Raw genomic sequence first — 25,291 nt, 5'->3', positions numbered from 1 at the left:
ATATACTTATAAGCGATGGGTCCATACCCAGGCCGACTATGAGTCCACATATTCGTTGAACAAAACTCGTCATCTCGATAATCATGGCTGCTCCCCAATTCTGGCTATACGCCCAATCCCGACTCAATGATCCCACTGTCAAAGACGAGACATTCAGGAAATGGTATCAAGAGTACCATCTCCCCGACGTCCTTCGAACAGGGTCCGTATCCAGAGGAGAATTCTATCAGGCTATCCACCCGGACAAGCAATATCGCTGGCTTGCAGCTTACCGGTGCGATGATTTAGACTTTATGCAGCCAGAGAGCTTGGCCAAAATTCCCAAGACACATACCTCCCTTGGAACAACCAAGTCGTGTATGGAGATTGCCGAGTTCGACACCCGATTGTTCCAGCAAAGTTTCGTGTTGAAGAACGGCGAGGGCAACGAAAACGGGATAACAGGTATGTTAAATCTTTGAATCGCAGGGAAATATCTGACCTGATGGCGATTTAAGGACCCGATCGGTATCTCCTGACCTGCTCCTTCCACTGTGGTAGCGATGATTACAAGGAGTTGGAACGACAATGTGTCGACGGCGACATCCTCCATGCGATTCCTGGGTCACGATGGCTGAAGATCTCCCGGCCGTTGGAGGATGAGGACACATATTTGGGTTCAATGATTGTGCAGGGGCTGGATGAGGTTGACGAGGAGGATTTGGGGCATTTGGAAGAAGACTGGAGGTCTCATTTGGCGCAGACCTTGGGATTGCAGAGGCAATTTCTGCAACCTCATTTGTGGGAACTCCTGAAGAGTCATGACACAGATGACAGCTGGAGTTCTGAATAGACGTGTAATTAGATTGAGTCTAAATCAGAGCTGATGTAGAATATCCAGATTCGTGTTATATGAACCCTGTCTGCAACGCACCTTCCCTCCAGCGAAAGTCAATAAACAGAAAGGTGAATGCATAAGGCATGTCGGCATAACAGTGACTCAGCATGCATATGTTGCATCTGCACCAGACTTTCTTTCCCTTTCGCTCTCAGTTTCTCTCAAGATTCGATCCTCTCAAGCATCTCATCTCTGATGTTCATAACCTTCGAAGCTATCGGTCTATTTATATCGCTCACCGCGTATCACAAGCTATTTGCTCGGATCTTCCAGACTGTCTCATGACTGGATCCGAGCAGATTTCTGGTCATTATAAGGCAGCCCTGTGCACAGTTTCAACCGGCTTTTGACCGATGCAAACCACCTTGATGGCTGTGTGTGCAGCACCAGCTGAGGTCTCCAATGATCCTTGGTGAACCAGTTGAAAGAGCTTTCTGGCTGCCTCGACCTCTCCCTTGGAGGCCAGCGTCCGGGCGGTTTCTTCACATGTCATTATGAACACCTCGCCCTCGGCCCTGAAATACTCCTGGAGAGGCCTGTAATGAGTGATTTGTGTCTTCGTCAGGCCCTCTTTCTCGAAACTGTCCGGGAGCTGCTCAACCCAGTCCTGGCGACCGTTGGCCTCCCAGAACCAACCAAGGGACTCCAACGCTTTGGTTTTCAATCCTGGCCTGGCTGTAACTATTTGCCTTCCAACCAAGCTCAACTCATCCCACTGAATCCATCCTCCGGGTTTCAACAACCGGGTGACCTTGCGAATGGTCGGCGACGGGTCCCCGTTTTCGACCACAATGAAGAGCAATCGCAGATGCACTACATCGAACTTCCCTACTAGGTCTGCATGAACCTCATCATTCATGTTCCATTCTCGCAGAGTGATGTTGGCCGGAAGCCACTCGGCTGCAGGTGCCTTCTCGAGGGTCATATCCAGTCCGTCCAGGGTGGCATTGGGAAGCTCTCTCGCCAGGTCCAACAGCCAGATAGCCGTGCCAGTGGCCACATCGGCGATGCGTGGACTCGGCGACTGCAGGGCCTTTGCGATCGTGGGATGGATATTGAAACCGAATGTTTCTTTCCAGAAGTAAAACAGACCATTCAGCCGGAACGCTGCAGCACTTCCATGGTCAAGACTGTAACCCAGGCTGTCCGCAATATGAAAGTCGAACTCGGAAGGAGATGGAACCATCGTGGGCATCTGAGATCCTGCAAAATAAAGTGGGAGATGAGCTGGATAGCTGGATAGTTCGCGCGGGGTTTTGTCGCTCGCCGATCACCAGCATCTCGGCCCAATATTAGGCGACGAGGGCCACTAATGCGCATTCTCAATAGATTGGCGGCCACCTCGGATGAGACTGGCGCCCTCTGAAGAGTTCACCACCTGTGAGGCGTTTAGCAGGGTCTGTCACCCTGGTCAAAGTTCTTCATGGCACCCCACCAATCAGACAAGGGATCAATCATCTGCAGTTGCGTATTAATAATCTCCTAGCTGCCCCAAGCGTGTCATCCCTTGAATTCTTTCTCTGGATACGTGCAGCGCGCGGATAGTATGCGAATACACGAGTCATCATGGTGGCTAAAGCTTCCGCCCCAAAATTTCACTGGTTCTGACATGGAGACCTTGCATGGAGTGTGTCCACTGTCCGTCCCAAATAAGGCCCCCCTCGATTGGGTGTTGTGTGTTCTTACCACTACAATCCGAAAGCCATGGGAGCCCGGAACGTTGTTGGTTCTGGCCTGAATCCAGTGGGAGGATTCATCGTGCGCCTCAGTTACTTACCGGATGAAGCGTTGCAAGACTGGACTGCATTAGATCTCGGGGTCTGTGCAAGGACGGAACAAAATCAGGTCCCGATGCGGAGACACAACCCTGATGACGAATGACGGGCGCGTCATCGGCTCAAAATACCGTCCTAATATATCCACAAATGGTTGTCCAGCGATTTCGGCAGATGGGATGACTAAGCGGCAGCTCCACGCAGCAATCATTGCCGTTTTGGGAATAAAAGAAGCTATACACGACTTCTACGACAGCCTCTTGGCTCAAACACAATGCATCGGCTAGCACTGCTCGGAGAAGCCGATTCATAGTCAATTATCCTAATACCTGTAGGCATTAGCACAACATCGCCAGTATAAGGACACACCCCGATTCAGTTCGAAAGACTCATAGGCACCGGCAAAACCTGCGTATCCCAAGGACGAAGGCCCCGTGCTTCCTCACCGAAGGCTTACGAGTCCTGGTACAGATATAGTACTTAGCTTAGGGCCTAACCTAGATCACGGCCTTGGCCTGACAGATGAAACCCCTAACCCACCAGACAGAACTGGCGGAAGCACAGCCAAGCCCTTAAAGTACCCCGGACCTACGGACGCTGGCCGGATCCCTGATCTGATAACGTCAGAGAATCCATGTGTACTAATTCGAATGATTTGATTCGCGCCGAGTGTCGATCACCTCCGCCCAGGGTCGCTTTCCCTGGGCTTCCATCCTCCGCTGCGGATCCACGTACGCGGCGCCAAGACCCTGCTCTTGGCCGGCCAGCATTCGACGGGTTCTGTTAGGGCTTTGGATTGCTACCAACTTCCGCCAGAGTCCGCGATGACGAGTCCCTGGCTAGCCGATACACCACACTTCGTTGACTGGAACGAGTCCGGCTGAGATGGTAGACGGCAGCCAGGCGAGATGGGACTGGATGACGCGGCTATAGAGGATGCCTCAACATCTCGAGGATATAAACCAGCAGCACGCCGCGGTTGAGAGGCATCAACTCACAGATCTATCGGTTTAATCATCTCACCATGCATTTCTCCAAGCTTCTCACCCTTACCGCGGCCACTCTGGCTTTCGCCCACCCTGGCGAGAAGCACGATCACGATGCCGTGAAGCGGGAGATTCACCTTCGCGATGCCCTGGCTGCCCGGGCCAAGCAAGGTGTTGATGCTTGCTCCAATACCCAGCAGGCCAAGCAGGTTCAGCAGCGCACCATCTCCCGTCGGGCCAACACTGCTCGCGAGCTGCGCTCCAAGAGGGGCATCACTGCTGGTAAGTGACCAACCATTAGATTGTTACATATCTAACAGGACCAGCTTCCCACAAGTGGCGCCGTAATCTTGCTGCTCTGGAGAAATGGGAAGCCATCAACCACAACAAGACTGGCCTGGTTGACTTCTCTCCCGCAACCTCCGAGGCAGACATCTTCGGTGCCAACACGAGCTCCATTTTGACACCCACTATTACCGACGGCCCTTACTATGTCTGGGGTGAAGTGATCCGCCAGAACGTTGTCGAAGAGGAGTACTGTGATGGTGTCAATGTCTTCCTCGAGGTGCAGTACATTGACGTCAACACCTGTCTCCCTGTCCAGGGTGCCTTGGTTGACATCTGGAACGCCAACGCCACCGGTGTCTACAGGTATGTTCTTCCCCAATGTCATTTTTTCATCAGCTAAGTATGTAGTGGTATCTCTACCAGCGGCAACTACGCCGCCGATGGCTGGGACTCGACCTACCTCCGTGGTATCCAGGAAACCGACGAGGACGGAGTTGTCACTTTCTCGACCATCTTCCCCGGTCACTATGACGGTCGTGCCACCCACACCCATCTCCTGACTCACCTCAACTCGACCATCAACCGCAACAACGGCACTCTCGAAGTGGGCACCGGCAGCGTCGCCCACATCGGCCAGCTGTTCTGGAACGAAGTCCTTCGGACTGCCGTGGAGAACACCTACCCCTACACCACCAACACCCAGGATGTGACCAGCAACGCCGATGATATGTGGAGTGTCCTGCAGGCCTCCAGCAACTATGATCCTTTCCCGGAGTTCCTGTACCTCGGCGACCGTATCGAGGACGGCTTGTTCGCCTGGATCCAGATCGGCATCAACACTACTGCTGACTACACCGACAACTCCTACTACAGCATTGCTGCTTACTACGATGAGAACGGTGGCCACGAGAACTCCGACAGTGCGGCCATGGGTGGTGGCGGTGGCTCTGGCGGTGCGCCTTCGGGTGCCATGTCCTCTGGCGCTGCTCCCACTGGTGCTATGCCCTCTGCCAGTGCTAGTGCCTAGTTTGATTCATTGCGGTGAGAGTGGGTGTATGCTTTGAGAAACATTCTTGTTATGTATGTATTAGATCGCTAGACAGTCGCCATAACCATTCTTGTATCATCCCAAAATCAATACCACGGTAACCAGTCCGAAATACAATCACGGTAGACCCATCCAACCCAGAAATAAAATACCATTTCGTGCTCAAATTATTCTTGCCATGGCCCACCCATTTTGGTTTACGGATTATGACTGACATTTATTTCGACCTTAGTAAGATTTCCATAGAAGGGTAATCGTCTGACAGATAGACAGATCCGATTACCCGATACCAACAGTCGACCTTTTAATTACCCGTCGTGTTCAAATGAAGGCTGCCTAACTGCATCCCCCATCTGACTTGTGAGACACCAGTCCGAGGTCCACACCACACCTATCCAATCAGTGGCATGCCACTGGCATGGCTGTTGAAGCCACGTATGCTAAGCTTTTGTACTATTGACTAGCCAAAGCTTGGATGGGAAGCTATTATCCAGGATATCCAGGATTTGGACCGGAAGGCTGAAATGATTCCGGGTCAGCTGCGGAGACGAAATTAGAAGCCAGGGCTTGTGTTTTCTGAGACAGCTTACGTTTGTTCCTACATTAGAAAATTCCCATCTGTTAACATGACAAAGGGGGGATAGTGAAATCGGAACATGGATCGATCTTTCTGTCCTCTGCAGCGATGCGAAAAACCTCCGGGGTGGGGCTACCAGCTAAAAAATCCCTCATGGTTTCGCTCCACCTTCAGCCCTATCGTGAGGGGAATTTATCCCTGTGCCGTCATCCAAGCTAGGAAGGTCATGCGCATTTTCCAGCCACATGATACGTTCCTCGGCTGGGAAATGATAACAAGCCTTGGGGTCTTCGGAGTCCGTCGCGGAGTAGGGATCCACTAGAGCGTCTTTCCAAGGTGCGTCGGATGTCTTTGGTCATCATAAAGCTTGTCTTGCTTCTAGATTGCTTGTATATTAGATGCATATGTTGAACATGAGGAAGTAGAGGTAGGCCATTCTCAAATTCAATTCCTGCCATGCAAATTAGTGCCATTGACTCGTAGTCTGCTTGAAACCCTCCCCATCGGATGATCGCCGTGCGTGGCTTTATCGCCCGTTTGCCACCAGGAATTGGAACTGAAATGGGCGGATTGCCGTGCCATGAGCTCATCGGTGCATGTCCAGATCCTTTAATAAATGAATGTCTCCGATTTTTGTACCGCAGCCAGGCGACTAATGCATCCATATCTATCCTCGCCATACATTGACTTTTCAGCTAACCAGCCAGAGTCGCAAAGTATGAGGCCCTTATTCTCTCGCAACATATGGGATTAACATCAGATAATCAGACTGGCAAGATGACACCTAAGGTACAAATTGAGATCAATCGCTTATTGGCACGAAATTCGGGATACACAAATACCACAGCTGCCAAGACCAACCCTATTATCACCGACGGCTATCTGGATGGAGATATCATCATTTCCATGGACAATCTGAAAGAAACCGTCGACCCTTCAACAGAATACCTAATGGAGGTTGCATTCGAGGGTACTACCCCCATACTCACCTCCCCAGTACACCAACACTAAATCCCATCCACAGGCAAACTATCCACATCCATCCATCTCAACGTCTCCACGCAACTCCTCCGAATGGCCAAAAACCTCATTGTGAGAAGGTCCACCATCCTCCTCTAAACCTCAGATCCCACGTTAATAGTTAAAACCCAGCTACTCCGAGCATCCGACATTCGCGAACTCTCCCAGCCCCATCCCCAACCAGACAACACAACCTTCATCCACCCCTTCCACTTCACCATCCCCAAACCGCCGACCCAACCTCCTCCTCCTGCTCCGAAACCGGCCTCCCCCTCCCCCCCTCCCTCTCCTTTAAACCAATCTCCGTTTACGACTCCAACGACCTCACTCTCCGCGGCCAATGTCGCATCCAATACGCCCTCAAAGCCCGCCTCTTCGATCAAAGCGAGTGTATCGCCGAAGATGAATTCCCAGTCACTTTTGCCCCGACTCATGAAGCTCCTCCGCCGATTTGTATCACGGACTTTCCTCGAGAATATACCCTGCAATCTTCTTATCTAGCTCGGGATCTCCTCTCCCGTCGGGATCTATACAATATAGAGATCGAAACCGAAGAACCTCCCCCGTTGTGTCTTAATCGTTTGAATACGGCATTTACCATCGTCCCTTTGAAATGGAGGTATAAGTGTCTGGCTCCGTCCAAACATCACCAGGTCAATAATCCGCCGGATTTATTCGCCACGGTGCGGACATCGCTTCACGCGACGACGTTTATCTCTGTTACTTCGCAGCCTCGAGTCCCGGTACAGGTCGAGGCCAATAAATTGAAGAATTTTCGGCTGCTGGGGAATACAATCAAGATTGATGGGACTACACAAGTCCGCAAATTGAGGATTGCGTCGTGGGAACCTGGATCAGATACTACGCATGATACCGGTATTTATTCCCACCTATGCTACAGTTTCGGACCTTGACTCTGAATCCTATACAGAATCCAAGCCAGAAACATGGGAATCAACCGCCCATCTCATCTTCACTTTTGACGAGAATAATTACGTCCCGCCTACATTTACTCATCCGTATGTTTCGAGGAGATATAGTTTGGTTATTGGGATTGAAGTGGATGGATCCCGGGATGGGAGCTTCCAGTTGAGGGTTCCGGTTCATGTATCGTATGATCGTGGACAGGGTGGTATGTTGTCGGTGTGTGAGGATGTTGGGGGACGGTTGGATGCGGGTATGGAGGATGGGGGTGATGATGGGGATGGGGATGTATGCTTGGGGTCGTGTATTCCGCCGCCGTATATGGCTTAGTAGATATGAGTTTGTGGAGTTGGGGTGTGTACGTATGAGAATGGTGTTAGGGCGTGGGATTTTTTGTCTTCTTGGGGAGGGTGAGATGGACACTGTAGGAAAATAAATTCAAAGGGCAATCAACAATTAATTAAATCGATATTCCATATCGCAAGCTAGGCAGGTAGGTAGGTAGGTAGTCCAAGTTGATTAAGATAGATGATATCTAGTCCTCTAGAAACTCTTTCAAGGAAATTTAATTTACAGTAGGTAGAGAAGGAAAGTATACCGATACACGAGTTTCAGTATCCTAATCCGGTATCCTGGAATCAATTGTTATGCCTGGGCTAGCTAGGGGATTAACCAACGATCGGAGATGGAATCACCCCATGAACAAACGATCAGGGGATATTTTCACCAATGCAATAATTCATCAATATTCTCCCCCAAAACAGACATCCCCTAGGTATCTACCATCCACTACCCCAATCCAACCCAGTCTACTCCGTACAGGGTACATAGTGACAAATGAGGCATTTATCGTATCTACCTACGGTAGGAGGTATGTATGGTATGTATGGTCCCGGATAACCGGCAACACTCCCCATCTCGGCAGAACCGAACCCGTACGACTCAGCCCTATGTTCGGTAGTGGGTCAGCCCTGTCGGATGAGTGTTGGGGGGTCAGAACGGGTAAGATTTACAAGTGGTTACTAGTTATGCTTTTCATTTTTCAGGGGGAGGGGTTTACTTTTTATGCTCGGTCGGAGGTTGGATTCTTGTTGGGTGATGGGCTTGAGTTTAGATAGGTGCATCGGAATGAGTAAATCTTGTGTCTTTCTTTGAGTTAACGAAATATATACAAAATCTCTGAATGGATTTTAATCAATGTACAACTTTTAAAATTCGACACGCCAAAGTCACAGTGCCCTGTGAGGTGGTGAGAGAATAAGTTGGTGGTAGTTGAGTACCGCGATGAAGAAATATGAGTGGGATTTTAGACAAGGAGTGTATAGCTCTTTATCTGATCATCTCACTTGTTTCCTCCAAATTCTTGCGCGATGTCTCCGGCAGCAGAAACATTCCCCACAAGAATCCCAAGAACGCGACCACGAAGAAAAACCAGAATGTGCCCTTCGGTTGGAGTGCATCGGCTAACATCATGGTCGGAACGGCCTGATTTATCAGCAACCGCAGGAAGAAGAGGGGTAGGTTCATACCTTGGTCAGGGCAAATCGATTAGCGTAGTGAATGCACATCAAAATACTCGTGCCGAGTGTCCGCACAGACGAGGGAAGCATCTCCGCGTTGATCAGATACTGCACCGAGTTCCAACCAAATGCATAGCCGATGCCCGTCACGTAAATTGAGGCGATCGCGGCAATGGCCGCGCGGTGGACATCCTCCGAGTGTGCGTCTGAACCCAGCGAGGACGTGACGGTAAGGTAAATAGCAACGTAGAGCAGAGCAAGCAGCTGCAATGTGATCCCAGCCATGAGCGACCGCTTGCGTCCGATCTGATCAATGAAGAAAAAGGCACATATTAGTGCCGCGGCGAGTTTCACGGCTCCGAAGATGGCGGTTTTCAGCAGCTTTTCGGATGTGCCGGTTACTCCGAGGAGAGAAAAGAATTTTGGCGCGTATGCTGTTTTTTATATAAGTGAATGTTCGGACAGAAGGGGGTGACTTACTGGTAATGGCATTCGTTCCTGACCATTGACTGAGTAGTTGCGCGGAAATTAAGAATAACAGTCGGGAGCGATTGGCGGCTTGACCGAAAAGAAGCTTCCATGGTTCCAGTAATGGCCATTTATCTTTGGCCTCATCGGCAGCGACCTGTTTTTGAATCACTTGGAGTTCGTCCATGATGCTGGGACTGTCCGAGGGGAGTCGGCGCAAGCGCCCCAGAGCCCGGGCGGCCTGGTCGGTGCGATGTGTTTTGCACAGGTATCGGGGGCTTTCGACACAGCCGAGAGAGAAGAGTAGCAGCACGCCGGATAGCATGATCTGGCAGGATTGGGGAACGATCCATTGCTGGTCGCTGTCGTTTGGCAGGTGGAGGGAGGCACCGTATCCAGCGAAGTACTATGGATGTCAGTGGCGAGCATCGATACCAGATTGATCAGATACTTACCCCGATTACAATCCCGATGTATTCGGAGGAGGCATAAATGCCGACCAGCAGCCCTCGCCAGGCCGTGGGTGCCACTTCCGCGAGGTAGATGGGACCGATAATACCCGCCTGGCCGATGCCTAAACCCATGATGAAGCGACCAGCAATGAGCTGGCCGGATTCTCCTGCTGAAGTGATGACAATGACCACACCGATAATCCAGAGCAAACACAATTGCCGCATTGTCCAGAGTGGACCGATCCAGTCACTGAACAGAAAGGCGAGCACGGCGGCAGGCAGACTCCCTAGGTGAACCATCGAGGTGATGTTCGATAATCGGTTCGCCTTTGCAGCAGCACTCAGGTCGCTGGCATGAAGGTCATACTCATGGACGAACGAGGGCAGGTTCACTGTAATAGCGATGAGGCCCTCGTCCAGTCCCTTGGCCGCTCCCAAGAGGCCAAAGCCGATGGCGGCGCAGATGATATGGCAAGCAGGGAATCCCATGTTGCTTGGCAATCAATTTTCTGCAGTATCGACCTGGCATACTGCTAAGATGTGGTGTGTGCGCCATGTCGGCACTTATCAATGCTTGGCTTGTGGAGACGGGAGACCTTGGGAGCATCAAGTCCTATGCTCAGTGGAGTTGTGGACTCGGTAGAATTCTTGCTGTGGGTTGCTTTGACGGTATATTAACCCCCAGGGTCCTCGGCCGGCTCCACTATAAGGCGGCCAGTCATCAGCAATCTGAATAATCCTTCCCGCTTAGACGGATGACCGGGACAGATAGAATACTGTATGATACTCGAGATGATAGTTATATGAAGGCTGGTGTGTAATCAAAATGAATACGTAAGACACGACGGTGTTCTGATACATTCTCTCCATCCGATCAGCTGCAGTAAAATTGCATATGTACTCAAAGCAAAAGACCGAGTGATATCAAAGTTATCTGGTTCGTCTATTAGTGATGGATATAGGGGTGAACTAAATATGGCCTGCTTACGGTGAAGCAGAGTAATTCCTCAACAACCTCGATAGAGCATTATATCACCATCTAATAGACGCAGACATTCCCTGTTCTCTCCATCTTACAGGGTAAATTATATACTGGTGAACTCTATACAAAAGACCGTAGTATGGAACGATTATTGCAAGCACCACGAAGAGCTGATAATCATTACTGGGCAGGGTTTCTGCTGAAACTTACTACTGGTGTAGTCTTTGGCTTATTCGACACCCTATTGCATTCCATAAGCACGAAATAACATGTTCAAATATTTTGGGGGGATCCACAGGGGTCCATGCTATGGGATGCAAAGCCTTAGGCAAGGCCTTCCATGCAAGACATTATTTCCCAGAAAGAGATAAATCAACTTACCACCTGCTAATTCCGAGGACGACCTTGCATTAATAGGCCACTCAATAGCGAATAATAGTATGAAACTGGCAGGGGGGGCTATCAGGTCACTGGGCGAAAATCTTTCTCGCTTTTCGTACTTCTTTGGTCACATTCGGTGCTATTGCTCCTGGATTTCTTCAAAGCATAGATGGTGGACATCACCGAACCAACAAGCCGGTGAGAAGATATTTTACTAAGAACACCAAAATTGCCGAGGCCCTCATAAGAGAATTATGGCTCTCGTTCTCATCCTGAAATTTATGATGGTCAACCACTGAAGATGAGGGAAGGTTCATGTATATATAAATGAGGGGCCACAACTGATAAAGGCCCAGTGAAGGATTTCCAGGTGGAAAAATCGCGAAAGTGCCCCATGCAACCCAGTAACAATTCAAAACTGCACACTCATCCACTACCTAGAATATCAACAGTCCCAACATGGTGTTATTCGACATTCCCAACTACCCAACCATATTTATACCTCGGCTCGGGATCGGTGAATATCATTTTCCGAGCTGATATTGTAATCGGTCAACTCTGTCTCATTGGACCTGAAGCGTGATTGCTGGATGGAAAATAAAAAAATAAAAGTAGGGGGAAAAAAGGAAAATAGGAAAAACCATGGTTCCAAGTGACTACTGCCCCATCTCCAACTCAAATTTTGAAAAGTTTGCGACAATTGTCATTTCTGCCGGCAGAACTAATTGTAGCTATCCACTTTCGGGATTTATTAGCTGAGCGATTCATGTGACCCTTTTAAACATCAATTAGGCTGCCTTATTTAACATCAAAAATTCTATAATCTTATGACCTCGGACACGAGGCTGTTGTTTGACTCAGCGATCTACAAGGGATTCAGCTGCCTGCTTTAGACGCTTCGACTTGCAGATGCGGTGAGTTAAGCGGTCAAGAGACGAGATCAGATGCCATCGGGGTATCCCGACTTCAGAACTCTGGGTCCATCTCCATAGGCTGTATTCGAGACAAAAAGAGTATCCTTCAATAAATCAGATAATCTCTGCTGAGCAGTCAAAATGCTCACACAGTCAACAAAGCTTCCGACAACCGAACAGCGACGTTCGCGCAGGAGTGCAGGAAGACCTCAGCTCAATGAACCCGGGCCGCAAAAATGTCCGAGGTATCGTCTACATGGAAATTGAGAGACTGCATCTGACGCGCACCAGACTCGAAGAAGCCAGATTCGCCGTGCTCAAAAGACCCATAGACAGAAAAAGGAAGCAAATGTTCAAAAAGCGCTGACCCGCGTGGCCGAACTCGAACATCGCATCAGCAGAATTGGAGATTTACTTCAAGCCTACAAAGTCACTCTTCAATCGACTCTAAAAGATACGTATCCCGAACTCGTTGAAGAGTTAGACAGTGTCCTGGCTTTTCTGCCTGCAGCGCCTGTTGAGGTGATGCGAGCATCTAGCTGCGATGGTCTCTCATCGAGGGAGACGGAGGCGTCCGTGCCGCGCCCGCTTGATCACAAACAATGTACAGACCCCCAAGCTATGGTCACTCAGCAACTTCCAATATCGGATGCATCCCCCCAAAACAATGTCACATGTTCCAGAGAAGCCGGGCAAAATAGCCCGCATCCAGCACCGGATCTGCACACGCACGTGGAAGTCCAAACGGTTTGTCGAACTATTGCAGCCCATGTTCCCTATTCATATTCGTATCTGGAAAGCTCTTTCACCCGAAGGCTGAAGCGATGCAGCCTGGAGCATGCCTTTCGAGTATTCATTGACCAGCACTCTAATCCGCTGGAAGTCTTCCGAATATTCCGACTTGTTCCCTGTTTCCGAGAAAGAGCCAAGATGTATCCCTACTTTGAGAAGCTGGTTACATCTTCGCTAGGGGATAGTCTTGAGATCTCAGCGCTACCTTTCTACTCGGTGGGGGGAGCGGGCACCCACTATCCGGTCCTGGATGAGGCGGGGAATCCTATCTATCCTCCGGGAGCGAGGGTGCCGCGGAGGATATTGGGTATTTTACCTATGTCTGACGCTTGTGAAGACCCACAATCTGTCGATCAGTCCCGGTCCCAGAGGCATCTCGAGCTTTGTGGATTCGGCGGCGAGTGGTTCGATTGTCGGGATGTGGAGGGGTATTTGAGAGCGAGAGGAGTAGATCTGGATGGGTCTAGTGTTTTTCCAGTTGTTTCTGGGGGTACATATGGCTGTTCGAATGAATTTCATGATATCAATAAGTCCCAGAGTGACCGTATAAGTCATGCTGGTAAGTCTTGCTCAAACATCAGGAAGAGTGCAGAATTGACTGCTACAGGATTCGATATATCCCCATCACTTCAATCCTCAGTTTACGTATTCGATCTTGAGTCTTTCGTAACAAGTGAGCCATCACTCACACCTGTTTCCAAAAACAATATTAACAAAATTTAGGATTGCTTCGCGGCATGGCTATATTGGGTCGGGCTCCTGGTTTCCGCCGACCTAATGTTGAAGATGCATTTCAATCAGCGTTGCTGAAACGTGCTTGACGTTGTGCTTGTCGATAGGATGTTCCAGTAATTAGGTATGGTAACAATCTTTCTTGTTTTTTTTTTTTTTTTTTTTTTTTTTTTTTTTCAATCCTTCCCGAAGCCGAATGTGGTTGGGACGACCTACCTCGGCCAGCTCGGCTAGTGTGAGGGTCTTGAGGTCGGATTATAATATCAGGATAATCTTAGCTGAGCCAACAAGAGTTTTCCAGCTTCAGAAACATATATATCTACTGCTCCCAATCACTATTTTCGGACATCTTAGCACGCAACTCATCAAGTTCACTCCACACCGAGCCATTACTTCCAACCATCTACCACTTTTCACAGCTTCCCATCCTGCAATCTCCCACAACCATCCCAAACACCACACCAACCAAACAAGATGCCAAACACTCCAACCTGTCTCCAGTTCCTATGGCCCCAACACCCCTGGCCCATTCTCTTCATCATGGTCATCTACATCACGCTCGTCAGACACCTCCGATACCGCCGCAAGCAATCAATCGAGGGCCCCTTCATCTACGGCAGAAGAGATCTCTCGACCATGACAACCCAAGAAGCCCACATCATTATAAACCAATTACAAGAACTCGAATTCCCATATGCATTCAACAAAGCTCGAAGAATCGCCCTGCTTAAGGTACTACCCCCTCTCTCCTCCCCATTACTCATTCCCGAATTAAAACTTCATATCTTTGGTTTCCAGGCAGGAGGCATCCCAACAATGTCAAAGCTCTTCGCAGCCACCGGCCAAAACAACAAGCGCAACTCCGGAAAACGAGCTGTAGACACGGAAATCCTTCTCCGAGAGGCGCAGTCTAAGGCCAGGGGGGATGAGAGGTATGGTATGGCGGTTGCGAGGATGAATTATTTGTATGCTATGCTAATCTCCCATATCTATGCCCCACTTTTGTAACTTCTTCTATACTTCTTATTTACTGATCTATAACATGACCAGACACGCCCGCTACCGCAAATCCAACAAAATCACCACCCCCGACCTCCTCCACACCCTAGGCGACGGCCTCGCCGAGATCCTCAACGTGATTGAAAAATCCGAATGGCGAAATCTAACCGACGTGGAGATCTGCGCTCTGGGAATCTTCCACAAGAATCTTGGGGAAGATATGAATATTCCTTTCGATGTGCTGCCCTCGTATGATGGGGGTTGGCGCGATGGGATGCATTTTGCGAAGGATTTACGGGATTGGACGATACGTTATGAAGAGGATGTTGCGAGGCCGGTGCCGACGAATGATCAGTATGTTAATGTTTATGTTGATGGGGCGATGGGGAGGTTTCCGGGGTGGATGAGGGTGGGTGTGAGGAGGGTGTTGGGGGCGGAGGTGGGTGAGAGGATGAGGGGGAGTCTTTGGTTGGTGGTTTTTCTTTTACTTTCTTTTGGTGGGGAGTGGGGGGTGGGGAGGGCTTTGTTGTGCTAATACTGATGCTGATGCTAATTCGATTGTAGTCTTGAGGAACCCGGTCCGATACTCCTCTTCATTCTGGCTTGCATTCGGGAAACAAGAAGGTTCTGCCTTCGATATCTTGCCCTTCCACGGGTAACTCCTATGAAGCTGGTACATGAGACGGCGGATCCGAAGACGAAACGATACCATTTTGTTAGAAAGGGTCTACAGCCGTGGTATATGAAGCCGGATTTCTGGTCGAGGTGGGGAACGGGAGCGTTGTTCGTGAGGATCCTGGGTGGTAAAGTGCCTGGTTCGCGTGGAGATCATTATCATCCACAAGGATATGATCTCATGACTATTGGACCGGATCCGCAGAGGGGTAGAGGAACGGAGGAGATGACGAATAATATCGAGGTTATTAGGGCGAGGGCTGTGGCTATGTGTCCGTTTCCGCATGGGAAGGCTGGTGGGTTAGATTCGATTCGCTCTATATAGGCATCCTTCATTTCAGATGCCGGTAGTTAGGGTTGACTGTTGGTATGGGTAATTGGAAGTTCCCTTACAATGAAAACTTCCTAAGCGGAAAATAATTGTCTTATCATGATCGGTAAACCAGAATGAAAGCCCCTAACATAAGTGCAGGCCAGCCTACACACGGCACCTTTCTTCATAAGAAGATAGAGATCTTAAGATCTCAAGAATCCTCAATCAACTCACGCGCAGCACTGGATTCTTCATACAGAGGACATATACCCAGCAACCACGAGACCCCGAACATTGACATAATCAGAGCAACATGACTGATAACATGAGAAATATCCATTGATCGTTGTAACAACAAAACCGAATCCAGTCATAAAAGCAAAACCCTACATACATTAAACAAACTCACCCATTCTCACATAATCAAATCATAACAGACCCCACCTATAATACTCATTATCACTCCATTCATAGGCCTTTCCGCCCCAAGCTTCCCAATCAACGATATAGCTATAGCAAACAATCATAAGCTTTGAATATAAGAACTAGGAACTGAAAGACACTAACCATTTCATGTTCCGCTTATCCCAAATAAGATTCGTGAGATTCTGATCGAGGTGCACAAAGCCAAGGTCCTGGCATTCTCTAAATAGTGATAAGTCATAATTATCCAAGAAGCAAAATGCAGATGTTGACTCACAGGTATGATAATCTAAATGCCTTCCGTAATTCATCTTGCTCCTCAACCTGTAATCCATCAACATACCTCTCAGAAACAGTTACTCCTTCAACTTTCTCCATCACAATATAATCTACAAACCCACCAGAGACCCAGCCATTCGAGCCTCGGTTTTCATGCTTCGATGTGATATATTTCGGGATGCACGAACATTTAGCAGCTGTCATAGTTTCAAGTGCTTTTATTTCAAGCAATGTTCGACCACAGATTTCTCTTTCCGGTGGCTGGATAAATGATGCCGAAGAAGAAGCGTCGTCGGGACTATTTGGAACCCTACATCATGTATATTAGCCAGTGTACATGGAAGGAGAGGAGGTAACCTTACTGCATTCGAATTTTCATAATAGCTTGATTTGAGCTCCCGATTTCTTGACAGGTGGATATGCAGGTTGACTCTGAATAGAAACCTGAAGATAGATATTCGTCGGCTGAGAAGAGGGTTTCGTGTTCTTGTATTTTCTGGGTGATTACCCATGAGGATGAGGGGTTTTTGAAGTTTATGGTTTGGGTTAGCCATTTGGGATCGAACAAACAACTTTCATTATATGGAGTCATGATGAGGAGATGGAGGAGGGTTGAGATGAGAAGTAGGTTGAATATGGTCAGTTTGGTCTGTTATGTTACAAACGACGGAATAAGAGATCTTCCGCTTTCCGGCATTTCTTATGCAAGGTGCAGATGCTCGCGGATTTATGAACCTTCTGGACTACTTTCCCCCCCTTTTTGTTACACGTAATTCGGGGCCGTTATAGAGATCTGGATAACTTTATCATGTTGTAGTATTACATGCAGCCTGGTAGATATATTACTTCTATTACACTGTCTTCTTACACATACTACCTTTTTTTCAGTTCTGTTTCCCTGGAGAGTGATACTATTATCATCCGTAAGGATACGATTTGATGACTATCGGACAGAATCCGCAACAGGATAGAGGGGCGGAGAAGATGATGTCTGATATCGAGATTATTCAGGTGAGGGTTGTGGTCATGTGTCCGTTCTCGCGTTGTAAGGCTGGTGGGTTGAGATGAGGCTATTCATTCACTCTACATTAGTGGAGTTTAATTTCCTGTTGCTTGAACCCCACAATTTGTTCTATCTACGCTGTGTATCTCTATATTCTATGATAAACTCAAACACTTGGATTATTGTATTGAACTGCAAATCGCCAAACCCACAATATATATCATCAACCTCATAAGACCTCATAAAACACACATCCCACCCCTCATCCCCTCCCTTCCCTTACACTCAAACAAACCCTACCCCACCCTTCCTCCTCCTCAAAACCCCCATCCCACAAACCCCCACACAAACCACAAATCCCAAGAACATAAACGCCGCGTCCGCCTGCGCAGACGTACACCGACTCTTCGCTTCGCCAGGCGTAGACCAACACACTTTCTCCTTGTCAACCTTACGACATCCACCGCTGATGATAGTATTATCCCATATAGTTAGGATATTGGAGCAGCTAGTTCCGCGGAGGAGGATGGCGTATGTCTGGACAATGTGTTAGCATATACATCCTCTAACACCTGCATGGATACTAGTAAAGGGATTAGGGGAGTGGATGAACGTACAATCCCCCCAGCTACAAACGCCACTCCCGCTAACCCATCAACAGCCCATGTTATGAGTGTTTGTAGCGACTCGATGAATACCCCTGCGATGCCGATGAGGGAGGCGAGGGTGCCTAGGCCGCCTGTGAATGCTGCGTAGCCGGTTGAGGCGGGGACGGAACCGATGCGTTGGCCTTTGGCGAGGGAGATGGAGATGCCGAGGACGATTATGGAGAAGATGAACTGTTGGGTGATGGTTGTTAGGGTTGGGTTGGGGACGAGGATGGGGGTGGGTAGGGTTGTACCTGGAAGCCGCGAAGGATTGCGATTATGAGGGGGTTCATATTGGGGGTTTCTTCTGGGTGATTTGCAGGTGATGAGGATTGGATTGGGGATTAAGGAAGACAAGGGATGAGATGGGATGGGAATGGGGATAAAGGTATCTGTCGACCCCTCTTTAAGGGAACCGCCCCAGCCTTGTCGCCTAGACCCCTTCGCACATGTTCCTGTCTTGGGAAACACAGCCAAGGCTGAGGTGTGTCGCGCGCCAATCATAACCTGGGATATGCTCTCACTCAGCCTTGTCGGCGGTATGTGCGTTCAAGCTAATGTAGGGCTTGCAGGGTTGGTCCTACGTGGGAGGTTGAGGGTTGGTGATGAAGGGTTGGATGGGTGGCAGTGGAGGCGGCTAGAGCCGTGAGTTTGTCTCGGAGGTGGGTGAGTTTCACATGTGGTTTCAAGGAGATATTAATAGAGGGGGAGAGGATTGGTTGGCCATGAGGAGGTGATGAGGTCTGGCGCTTAGGCATGATCATCGGGGATATGCCTGTGCCTGGCTAAGGCGGATGCAAGGGATGGTAGTCTTTGAGAACCCTACGAAAAGTTATAAAGCAGACGGCTTCCCACTAAGAATAGAACGCGGTTACTGATATTCAGTTTGGTTATAGGCAGATACAGTCTTCATTCATTAATGGATGTCTAATGGCAAGAACGACATGGCTTCGCAAAACAGGATGGCATAAAGACAAGCTGAGCAATGTCATCGATCGCATTCCACATTACATGTCATCACATAGTTATACAGATCTCATAAACCGTCCGGACAGGCAGGCAGCTAGAACGACAGCACTAACCGCCTCAACTTCTCAAAGTCAGGAAGACCCAGACCAGTAACGGGATCCCATCCCACAGTGGCATTCCAGTGAGCCCAGGGAATAACACCCGCTCCAGGAACAACCTCGTCGCTCTGGGGATCGATGCCATTGCAACCAATGGACTGACCCAAGGTCACGTCAGTAAGCGCCTTGTAACCCTGGCTATAGAAGAAAGGGTTCAAGAAGCCCAGAGCGGGCTTGCCGGCCCGCAGACGGGCATCGTTCAACAGGCCGATCAAGCCGGCGAACATCGGACTGGCTGCAGAGGTACCACCAGATCCGTAACGGTCGCCATACCAGATAACCTCATACCTATCCAATTAGTATGAATCAGTCTAGTGGTAGGACTGTACTTACGGAGGTTCATAGCTGTGAGCTGCAATATCAGGGAATCCACGACCGCTGAAGTTGGCAAACTGCGAGTAGTAGTGCTTGGTCTCGTTGGTGATGTGGTGGGCCAGGTAGTTTTGCACGGCCTCCTTCTGGAACCAGGCACGCTCGAAGTAGTTGCTGAAACCACCAGAGCTGGCCTCCCAGGCAATTTCTGGGGCGTAGGACATGGTGCCGCCCACGGCGGTCACGTAGGGGCAGGTGGCCGGGAAGATGGGGTTAAATTGGGTTCGGTTGGTGCCGTCTCCAGCGCGGCAGCCGGATCCGATGCCTAACTTGTATTAGTGATATCAGTTACAGGTAGAAGAAAACGACGTACCTTCATCTCCCGAGGACTCGAGGACACTGATTCCGCGAAGGCCGACAAGACCGATCAGGTTGCACACCCGCTTGGCATAGTATTCAGGAACAGTCTACCCAATTAGCTTAGGTCGAAATGGATCGGAATTTGCAGTGTCGTTACCTGTTCATCGTCACCGTAAGAGTTGGAAATAACGTTGGGCAGCGCCGAGTTGGGCTTGGAGAGGAGGTACTCGTAGTACTGGAGGTAGGGCTCGTTCTCGTTATCGGAAGCACTCGGCTCATCGGGATCGGGGATGAAGGGACTAGATTGTTAGCATCGTCCATACAGCTGGTGATATGACTCACGGTGTTCCAGCAGTGATAAACTCGGTCACCGGCAGAGGATGAGAAACGCCGACAAGCAGCTCAACATCAATGTCGGCCTCGGTCAGCTCGGCCGTCGACGAGTTCTGGTCGTTGTAGCCGCCGTTGATCAATTCAACGGCGAATTCCTGATGGGGAACGTTGAAGAGCTTCTCAAACTTGGCAAGATCGGCATAAGAAGCCGACTCGTTCAAGAAGCTGGAGAAGCCGACCTTGCTGCCCGACGAAGCGCTAGGAGTGTAGTTGCCGAAGTTGTACATCTCCTTCAAGCAAGAGAGAGTGATAACATCGGCACAGGTGGAGTAGTTGTAGCGCTTGGCCACATGGTGGTCCTCGAGCTTGTATGCCCGCTCGGCCAGACCATCACCGGTCTTCTCTTTACCAAAGAAGGTCGTGGGGGAGATGAGATCAATCGAGTCGACCAGATCATCAGGGATAGAGTACCCCGTCGTGCGCAGCTTCTGGGACCGACCGTTCTGGTAGTAGGCAAAGGTGGTGCTGAGGAGCTCGTTCGCCTTGTCAACGGTGGTCGCAAAATTGACCAAACTGCCCTGACGGGAAATATGGGTGATGTTGGCACTGCGCAGCCAGTTAACCACGGCTTCGTCGCTTGCAACAGGGAACAGCGATTCAACATCCTCCCGGTCCAGCCACTGGCCGTATTGGGGTGCACCCGGAGTCGACAAGGCCTTCAGCTTGGACTCGAGCTTGTCCAGGTTTTGGCGGGCCAGCGCGATAGACAGGCTGACCTGATGATCGGCACCAGCATCCTCGAGGTGACGCCATCCCGAGGGGATGGCAGCGAGCTTTTCATGGACGACCGCATTGGTGGAAGCAGCCAGGGAGCACAGCAGGGCCGTGTAAAGGCCGGAGGAACGCATTATGGAGATCGCACGAGAGCCGAGTCTGTCCAAGTTGACCGCTGGAGGCAGGCGGGCATTATAAGAACCAGCGAGTCACGGCCGGAAATTAGCCGCCCTTGCTTATCGGAGGGGACAATAACATCATCGTGCCGATGACAATGGGCTAGTTGGACCAATGGAGCCTGACGAACAGTGTGATAGGCCAATGGGTTCTGCAAGCGCACCCCGGACCAGCTGGTGTTGACTGGCGTGATAACGATGGGTCGCAACCCTGATTCCGCCCCGGAGTCCGTCGGCGCCGCGGGATCCGCGCCGCTGGCGACACCTTCAAGGAGAATGTTGCAACTGCACCACGCCACGGCTGCCTCTGTTTTTGACATTTGAAAATTATTCAGACATTGACAACAAAACTATCCCGTCTGGTGCTGCGGTCCGGAGTAATTCCGACGGGCGGCCTCAACTCCAAAGACTGGAACCTCGCGTGTAAGCGATGCCCTAAATTAGCGCGGGCGAACAAGCATCGGCAGCTTCCAGTTCCCGTCCAGATCGCCCACTTGATGCAATAGTCGTTGGGAATGGTGGGTCTCGCCTAGGCAACCAGCGGAGAATTCTCGCGTTTTCTCAGCGTTCCCTCCAACCTGCAGCCCGGTTGTCAGTCTGCTGTTGTCAGTTCTGAGGTAGCAGATTGCTGGTTACAGGTCACATTCACGGCAGGAATTGCCGAACCTCCTCTTACACTGAAGATCGATAGCTTTGTTCACGCAGTCCGACTAGCCTTAATAAACTGTCATATCCATAGTCACTCACCTGAAATGTCATCGGACGTACGGAATAGATCAAAAGGTGCTTAGAACAGCTCATTATCCAATTGATTTCATAATTGTATTACATTGTCCATATCTCTTCGATGTCCCACAATTAACTCATTCACTAATAAACTACCCCCAACCATAGGCTGCTCCCTCAAGAAGGAAAGCAGTAGATCGCCCCACTTATCGTACCAGAGTTCTGGATGAATCGACTGTTTTCATAACATCCCGGCCGAAAGCCGCCCGTGTTGTAGCTTCCGGTGCATTGGGTAGTTCTATTGCCGACTCAGCTTCTTCCTTTCTTCCTACTGGCCTATACAATATACGTACCCATATTGGCGACAACCGACAGCGATGCTGATGTTGGTGGCTCTGCTGATGTTAGTGTGGGTGATTGATGTTTGTTGACAAGCAGGTACTATACCCGGTTCCGTTAAGTGCAATGCATGTCTCAGAGTAAATTGGAGTCGGATCCACGGAACACACTCGGAACTCCGTGGTGGTTCCCTATCGAGATGGGGGTTTAGTTCATGGTGGGGAAATTCTCGGTCAAAGACAGTCCCGACTGATTGAGGTCTGGGGTCTTTGCCATGTGGGAGACATGACAGGCAATAAAACCCTGGAGATAAATAAAAGCAATAGTGATGGTGGGGAACATACAATTTGTGTCTGATTCTGCGCAATCACCGCAGGAATCAGCATCAGCGCAAGAGCCTTCAAGGAAACCATGGTGTTGTGTTATCGGTTGAAAACTTGAATGATTGAATTGCAAGATTTTCTCTTCTCTTTATCGAGCGTGCCGAGTCGCTTCAATGGACATCCTCTCGCTTTTATATCAGCTTCCAATCTTTCCTCTGCTTCTAGGATCTCAATCCGCTCACATTCCAGTCCCAGGAGCTGTCGAGTCCTTCAGCCTCCAGGAATGCTCACGATACCACTTACACTGACTAGATCACAGACTCCATCCCAGTTTGCATTCTTAGGGATTTGCCTGAACTATTGTAATCTGTATCAGCTGATTATTTCTATCGATTTGGGGGTGGGGGCTCCTGCATCCTATTAGCTCAATCCAGGGTCCAGGAATGTGAGATATTGACAGCTCTCGTCCTACCCCTAGACTCATGTCAGGTGTCAAATATGTGGGGTTGGGTGGGTAACTATCAGACAGACCTACCTTAATGATACTCCATATGTCTTGTACACATCAATTCTGGTACTTTTGGGTTTATCTGCTTTCTTTGGCTATTCTGTTGTCTGATTTCATATAATGTGGCTTTATACCAACATAATATATGAACATCCTCTGTAATTAGTCAAAACGGTGAACACGCGCCACAGGAATGTAACTTCATAAACATGCCTAGTCTACCGAGGTCTGCGTCCTCCAATACCCCCGGATCACTTGCGCATGGTCTCCATGATTTGCTGCATTCTGGGTGTATATTGTGGTGGTCGAAACAAGGGATATGGGGAAGTTAAATTTGAGGCTTAGGTCCTTGATGTTCTAGAGCTTCACGCGCACAAACTATCATAATATACTGTCCAGGCTCTACTGAAGCTGCTGTTATTTTAAATGAGGGGCACGCAAAACTGGTGACAGCATGAAAGAGATCCGTTCGTGTTCTGTTTACTAGAGGGCTACACCCCGTTCATAGATTCAGTGGACGATTCGGGTTATTAAAACAAGAGGGTGGTGGATGAAGCGAATGAGAAAAAGAGAAAGAGAGATAGATATGATTAAAGACTGTCTGTATTACTTCAGCCCCAAAATGCGCCGTGCCTCAGAATGTGCTTAAATCCCCTTTAGGGCCTTGGCCACATGCAGAGATTCACATAAGGATTTATATAGACTTTTTCAAGATCTTAATACTTGATATAGTCTGGATTGAGTAGCCCGAGGTATGTTATATACTAGACCCAGGCATTAATATATCAATAGTATCAATAAGCTTCTCCACGTTTGGAACGAAAGCTATGCCCATCCATTCTCGTAGCCAGAGAGTAAAAAAATGGCATGCGGTTAAGCTGGGCAATGTGCCTCCCTCTCAAAAACTAGTAGTACCCTTCCACCACCCCATCAGTCACAACCGACATATTAACCAGCGACAAAAAGTAAACCAGCCAATACATAGTCAATATATAGTATACTTTATAGGTCCTCTCATCCATCTCCGCCGATGTCGCATAAACGCACCTTACACCCACCGCCAGCGCACCCAGAAGATGAAACACCCCTGTGAGCAACAGACCAACACCCATGCGGCACTTCACCCAGCCCCAAATAAACAACCCTACCCCACCAGCAGCAATCAACGTCGCCGTGGCTCTTCTCAACCTCTTCATAGAAGTCGCATCCGACAAAACCACAGGAAGTGTTCTGCGCTGCATTTTCCGATCGCCGTCAATATCGTGAAACTCTTGAATGTGAATAGTCACCAGTATCCACAGCGAGAGGATGATATCCAGGTTGATCCGTGTCGATAGTTGCGGGTACATTTCACATATGACACTGTTCAGAAGCCGGAAGGTGAGGAAGGTCCAAAGGGCAGGGAAAACATTGCGGAGGCTCCAGTGGTCAAATCGAGGCCATACGTAGCATAATGCGATTAATACTTCGGATAAGAGAAATATGGTTAGGGCTTGGCTGTTGAGGGTGGTGTATATGAGCACAGGAGAGACGGTCCAGCTGATGAGCCACCTCCACTTGGCTGCGTTCACGGTAAGACGGCCCGCGGGGATTGGTCTTTGGGGTTTGTTGATGCGGTCTTCATCAATGGATGTTACTTGGTTGACGATGTCCCAGCAGTATTGATGACTCAGGGAGACGAGGAGGACTTTGGTGAATGTTCGAAGGATGGGGAATAGTGAGGGTGAGGGTTGTGGGGGAGGTAGTAGTCGGATGGAAGCCGCTGATAGGTATAGATAGACTCCGGCCCCTAGGTTGGATCTTAACAGGAGGTATGTTGTTACAATTTCGCTGATCAGGAGGGATGTTAGGGCCATGGCCTGGGTCTTGATCCTGTGGCGGGTCAGTTCAGGATACAAGTCCGATCTGATCGTGGAGAGATGTTCTTACGTTTCCATGGGTGTAGACTGTAGTGAAAGAATAATACAAACAAGGTACTCAATCGTCCAAGGTACTTGAAGTGCTTTCGAGGTATGTTGCTGTCCTTGGGAGGCATATGACATTACACCGAGCAGATTTATAGAAAATTCCCCCAGATTAACTTACGGGCTGCCAGCCAAAGCGCTATTTGAGTACGTCCGCCTGGTTTACAATTGCCAAATCAACTCAATCACTCAGTCAATAGAAGCAAACACTAACCTTACCTGGAGTTGATTATCTCGGCTGGATGCATAATGTCTCGGTTAACAGGGCGCCTGA

The 25,291-nt window shown here is 49.4% G+C and overlaps 12 protein-coding genes across 12 annotated transcripts; 5 read left to right on the top strand and 7 right to left on the bottom strand.

The window, feature by feature from the left end:
* Positions 1–29: 29 nt before the first annotated feature.
* BO94DRAFT_524111 (uncharacterized protein) lies at positions 30–832 on the top strand (the record flags this gene model as incomplete). Its single annotated transcript, XM_025610245.1, has 2 exons — positions 30–444; positions 498–832. The coding sequence occupies exons 1-2, from the start codon at positions 84–86 to the stop codon at positions 830–832; spliced, it is 696 nt and encodes a 231-aa protein (XP_025463876.1). The 5' UTR covers positions 30–83.
* A 328-nt stretch (positions 833–1,160) lies between these two features.
* BO94DRAFT_577974 (class I SAM-dependent methyltransferase) lies at positions 1,161–2,067 on the bottom strand. Its single transcript, XM_025615197.1, has one exon. The coding sequence runs from the start codon at positions 2,061–2,063 to the stop codon at positions 1,188–1,190; it is 876 nt and encodes a 291-aa protein (XP_025463875.1). The 5' UTR covers positions 2,064–2,067; the 3' UTR covers positions 1,161–1,187.
* A 1,299-nt stretch (positions 2,068–3,366) lies between these two features.
* On the top strand, positions 3,367–4,979 carry BO94DRAFT_499697 (intradiol ring-cleavage dioxygenase). Its single transcript, XM_025609387.1, has 3 exons — positions 3,367–3,920; positions 3,965–4,289; positions 4,335–4,979. Exons 1-3 carry the CDS (start codon positions 3,677–3,679, stop codon positions 4,951–4,953), a joined length of 1,188 nt encoding a protein of 395 aa, XP_025463874.1. The 5' UTR covers positions 3,367–3,676; the 3' UTR covers positions 4,954–4,979.
* A 1,254-nt stretch (positions 4,980–6,233) lies between these two features.
* Positions 6,234–7,849, top strand: BO94DRAFT_568601 (uncharacterized protein). The gene is made up of 5 exons (XM_025614693.1): positions 6,234–6,267; positions 6,320–6,521; positions 6,576–6,651; positions 6,756–7,447; positions 7,473–7,849. The coding sequence occupies exons 2-5, from the start codon at positions 6,329–6,331 to the stop codon at positions 7,823–7,825; spliced, it is 1,314 nt and encodes a 437-aa protein (XP_025463873.1). The 5' UTR covers positions 6,234–6,267; positions 6,320–6,328; the 3' UTR covers positions 7,826–7,849.
* Positions 7,850–8,638: 789 nt separating this feature from the next.
* On the bottom strand, positions 8,639–10,549 carry BO94DRAFT_627260 (general substrate transporter). Its single transcript, XM_025617404.1, has 4 exons — positions 9,939–10,549; positions 9,496–9,889; positions 9,025–9,449; positions 8,639–8,980 (listed from the first exon to the last, which is right to left on the bottom strand). The coding sequence occupies exons 1-4, from the start codon at positions 10,422–10,424 to the stop codon at positions 8,825–8,827; spliced, it is 1,461 nt and encodes a 486-aa protein (XP_025463872.1). The 5' UTR covers positions 10,425–10,549; the 3' UTR covers positions 8,639–8,824.
* Positions 10,550–12,448: 1,899 nt separating this feature from the next.
* BO94DRAFT_589056 (uncharacterized protein) lies at positions 12,449–13,825 on the top strand (the record flags this gene model as incomplete). The annotated part of the gene is made up of 4 exons (XM_025615924.1): positions 12,449–12,457; positions 12,504–13,563; positions 13,612–13,677; positions 13,728–13,825. The coding sequence occupies 4 exons, from the start codon at positions 12,449–12,451 to the stop codon at positions 13,823–13,825; spliced, it is 1,233 nt and encodes a 410-aa protein (XP_025463871.1).
* Positions 13,826–14,210: 385 nt separating this feature from the next.
* On the top strand, positions 14,211–15,735 carry BO94DRAFT_474198 (uncharacterized protein; the record flags this gene model as incomplete). The annotated part of the gene is made up of 4 exons (XM_025608506.1): positions 14,211–14,468; positions 14,535–14,701; positions 14,787–15,203; positions 15,300–15,735. 4 exons carry the CDS (start codon positions 14,211–14,213, stop codon positions 15,733–15,735), a joined length of 1,278 nt encoding a protein of 425 aa, XP_025463870.1.
* A 325-nt stretch (positions 15,736–16,060) lies between these two features.
* On the bottom strand, positions 16,061–17,027 carry BO94DRAFT_577968 (uncharacterized protein). Its single transcript, XM_025615196.1, has 4 exons — positions 16,788–17,027; positions 16,424–16,735; positions 16,291–16,368; positions 16,061–16,233 (listed from the first exon to the last, which is right to left on the bottom strand). The coding sequence occupies exons 1-4, from the start codon at positions 17,015–17,017 to the stop codon at positions 16,152–16,154; spliced, it is 702 nt and encodes a 233-aa protein (XP_025463869.1). The 5' UTR covers positions 17,018–17,027; the 3' UTR covers positions 16,061–16,151.
* Positions 17,028–17,713: 686 nt separating this feature from the next.
* BO94DRAFT_524095 (MARVEL domain-containing protein) lies at positions 17,714–18,440 on the bottom strand (the record flags this gene model as incomplete). The annotated part of the gene is made up of 3 exons (XM_025610244.1): positions 18,330–18,440; positions 18,046–18,267; positions 17,714–17,965 (listed from the first exon to the last, which is right to left on the bottom strand). Exons 1-3 carry the CDS (start codon positions 18,366–18,368, stop codon positions 17,714–17,716), a joined length of 513 nt encoding a protein of 170 aa, XP_025463868.1. The 5' UTR covers positions 18,369–18,440.
* A 519-nt stretch (positions 18,441–18,959) lies between these two features.
* On the bottom strand, positions 18,960–21,160 carry BO94DRAFT_538560 (S53 family peptidase). The gene is made up of 5 exons (XM_025612519.1): positions 20,217–21,160; positions 20,032–20,173; positions 19,888–19,981; positions 19,536–19,839; positions 18,960–19,490 (listed from the first exon to the last, which is right to left on the bottom strand). Exons 1-5 carry the CDS (start codon positions 21,113–21,115, stop codon positions 19,139–19,141), a joined length of 1,791 nt encoding a protein of 596 aa, XP_025463867.1. The 5' UTR covers positions 21,116–21,160; the 3' UTR covers positions 18,960–19,138.
* A 900-nt stretch (positions 21,161–22,060) lies between these two features.
* On the bottom strand, positions 22,061–22,635 carry BO94DRAFT_559537 (uncharacterized protein; the record flags this gene model as incomplete). The annotated part of the gene is made up of 4 exons (XM_025614075.1): positions 22,061–22,181; positions 22,237–22,278; positions 22,331–22,413; positions 22,567–22,635. The coding sequence occupies 4 exons, from the start codon at positions 22,633–22,635 to the stop codon at positions 22,061–22,063; spliced, it is 315 nt and encodes a 104-aa protein (XP_025463866.1).
* Positions 22,636–23,958: 1,323 nt separating this feature from the next.
* Positions 23,959–24,924, bottom strand: BO94DRAFT_605564 (UbiA family prenyltransferase; the record flags this gene model as incomplete). Its single annotated transcript, XM_025616495.1, has 1 exon — positions 23,959–24,924. A coding segment is annotated over one exon (966 nt), but the record flags the coding sequence as incomplete, so codon positions are not given.
* Positions 24,925–25,291: the final 367 nt, after the last annotated feature.

The sequence above is a fragment of the Aspergillus sclerotioniger genome (assembly GCF_003184525.1).
Source record: "Aspergillus sclerotioniger CBS 115572 chromosome Unknown BO94scaffold_29, whole genome shotgun sequence".
Lineage (NCBI taxonomy): Eukaryota > Fungi > Ascomycota > Eurotiomycetes > Eurotiales > Aspergillaceae > Aspergillus > Aspergillus sclerotioniger.
Note: the sequence above shows the minus strand (reverse complement) of the source record. Positions and strands in the feature narration are given on the sequence as shown.

What these genes read in the sequence shown, in the direction of transcription:
- BO94DRAFT_577968 (XM_025615196.1), bottom strand. Translation starts at nt 17,017, where the DNA reads ATGACTCCATATAATGAAAGTTGTTTGTTCGATCCCAAATGGCTAACC. An exon ending in ATTATGAAAATTCGAATGCA is followed by an intron (nt 16,736 to 16,787) that starts GTAAGGTTACCT and finishes TACATGATGTAG; the next exon opens with GGTTCCAAATAGTCCCGACG. An exon ending in GATAAGCGGAACATGAAATG is followed by an intron (nt 16,234 to 16,290) that starts GTTAGTGTCTTT and finishes TGTTTGCTATAG; the next exon opens with CTATATCGTTGATTGGGAAG.
- BO94DRAFT_538560 (XM_025612519.1), bottom strand. Translation starts at nt 21,115, where the DNA reads ATGCGTTCCTCCGGCCTTTACACGGCCCTGCTGTGCTCCCTGGCTGCT. An exon ending in TTTATCACTGCTGGAACACC is followed by an intron (nt 20,174 to 20,216) that starts GTGAGTCATATC and finishes CTAACAATCTAG; the next exon opens with TCCCTTCATCCCCGATCCCG. An exon ending in CGAGTCCTCGGGAGATGAAG is followed by an intron (nt 19,840 to 19,887) that starts GTACGTCGTTTT and finishes AATACAAGTTAG; the next exon opens with GCATCGGATCCGGCTGCCGC.
- BO94DRAFT_568601 (XM_025614693.1), top strand. Translation starts at nt 6,329, where the DNA reads ATGACACCTAAGGTACAAATTGAGATCAATCGCTTATTGGCACGAAAT. An exon ending in AAAAACCTCATTGTGAGAAG is followed by an intron (nt 6,652 to 6,755) that starts GTCCACCATCCT and finishes ATCCCCAACCAG; the next exon opens with ACAACACAACCTTCATCCAC. An exon ending in AGATACTACGCATGATACCG is followed by an intron (nt 7,448 to 7,472) that starts GTATTTATTCCC and finishes CCTATGCTACAG; the next exon opens with TTTCGGACCTTGACTCTGAA.
- BO94DRAFT_499697 (XM_025609387.1), top strand. Translation starts at nt 3,677, where the DNA reads ATGCATTTCTCCAAGCTTCTCACCCTTACCGCGGCCACTCTGGCTTTC. An exon ending in CAAGAGGGGCATCACTGCTG is followed by an intron (nt 3,921 to 3,964) that starts GTAAGTGACCAA and finishes TAACAGGACCAG; the next exon opens with CTTCCCACAAGTGGCGCCGT. An exon ending in AACGCCACCGGTGTCTACAG is followed by an intron (nt 4,290 to 4,334) that starts GTATGTTCTTCC and finishes CTAAGTATGTAG; the next exon opens with TGGTATCTCTACCAGCGGCA.
- BO94DRAFT_627260 (XM_025617404.1), bottom strand. Translation starts at nt 10,424, where the DNA reads ATGGGATTCCCTGCTTGCCATATCATCTGCGCCGCCATCGGCTTTGGC. An exon ending in ACATCGGGATTGTAATCGGG is followed by an intron (nt 9,890 to 9,938) that starts GTAAGTATCTGA and finishes TGACATCCATAG; the next exon opens with TACTTCGCTGGATACGGTGC. An exon ending in ATCGATTTGCCCTGACCAAG is followed by an intron (nt 8,981 to 9,024) that starts GTATGAACCTAC and finishes CTGATAAATCAG; the next exon opens with GCCGTTCCGACCATGATGTT.
- BO94DRAFT_577974 (XM_025615197.1), bottom strand. Translation starts at nt 2,063, where the DNA reads ATGGTTCCATCTCCTTCCGAGTTCGACTTTCATATTGCGGACAGCCTG.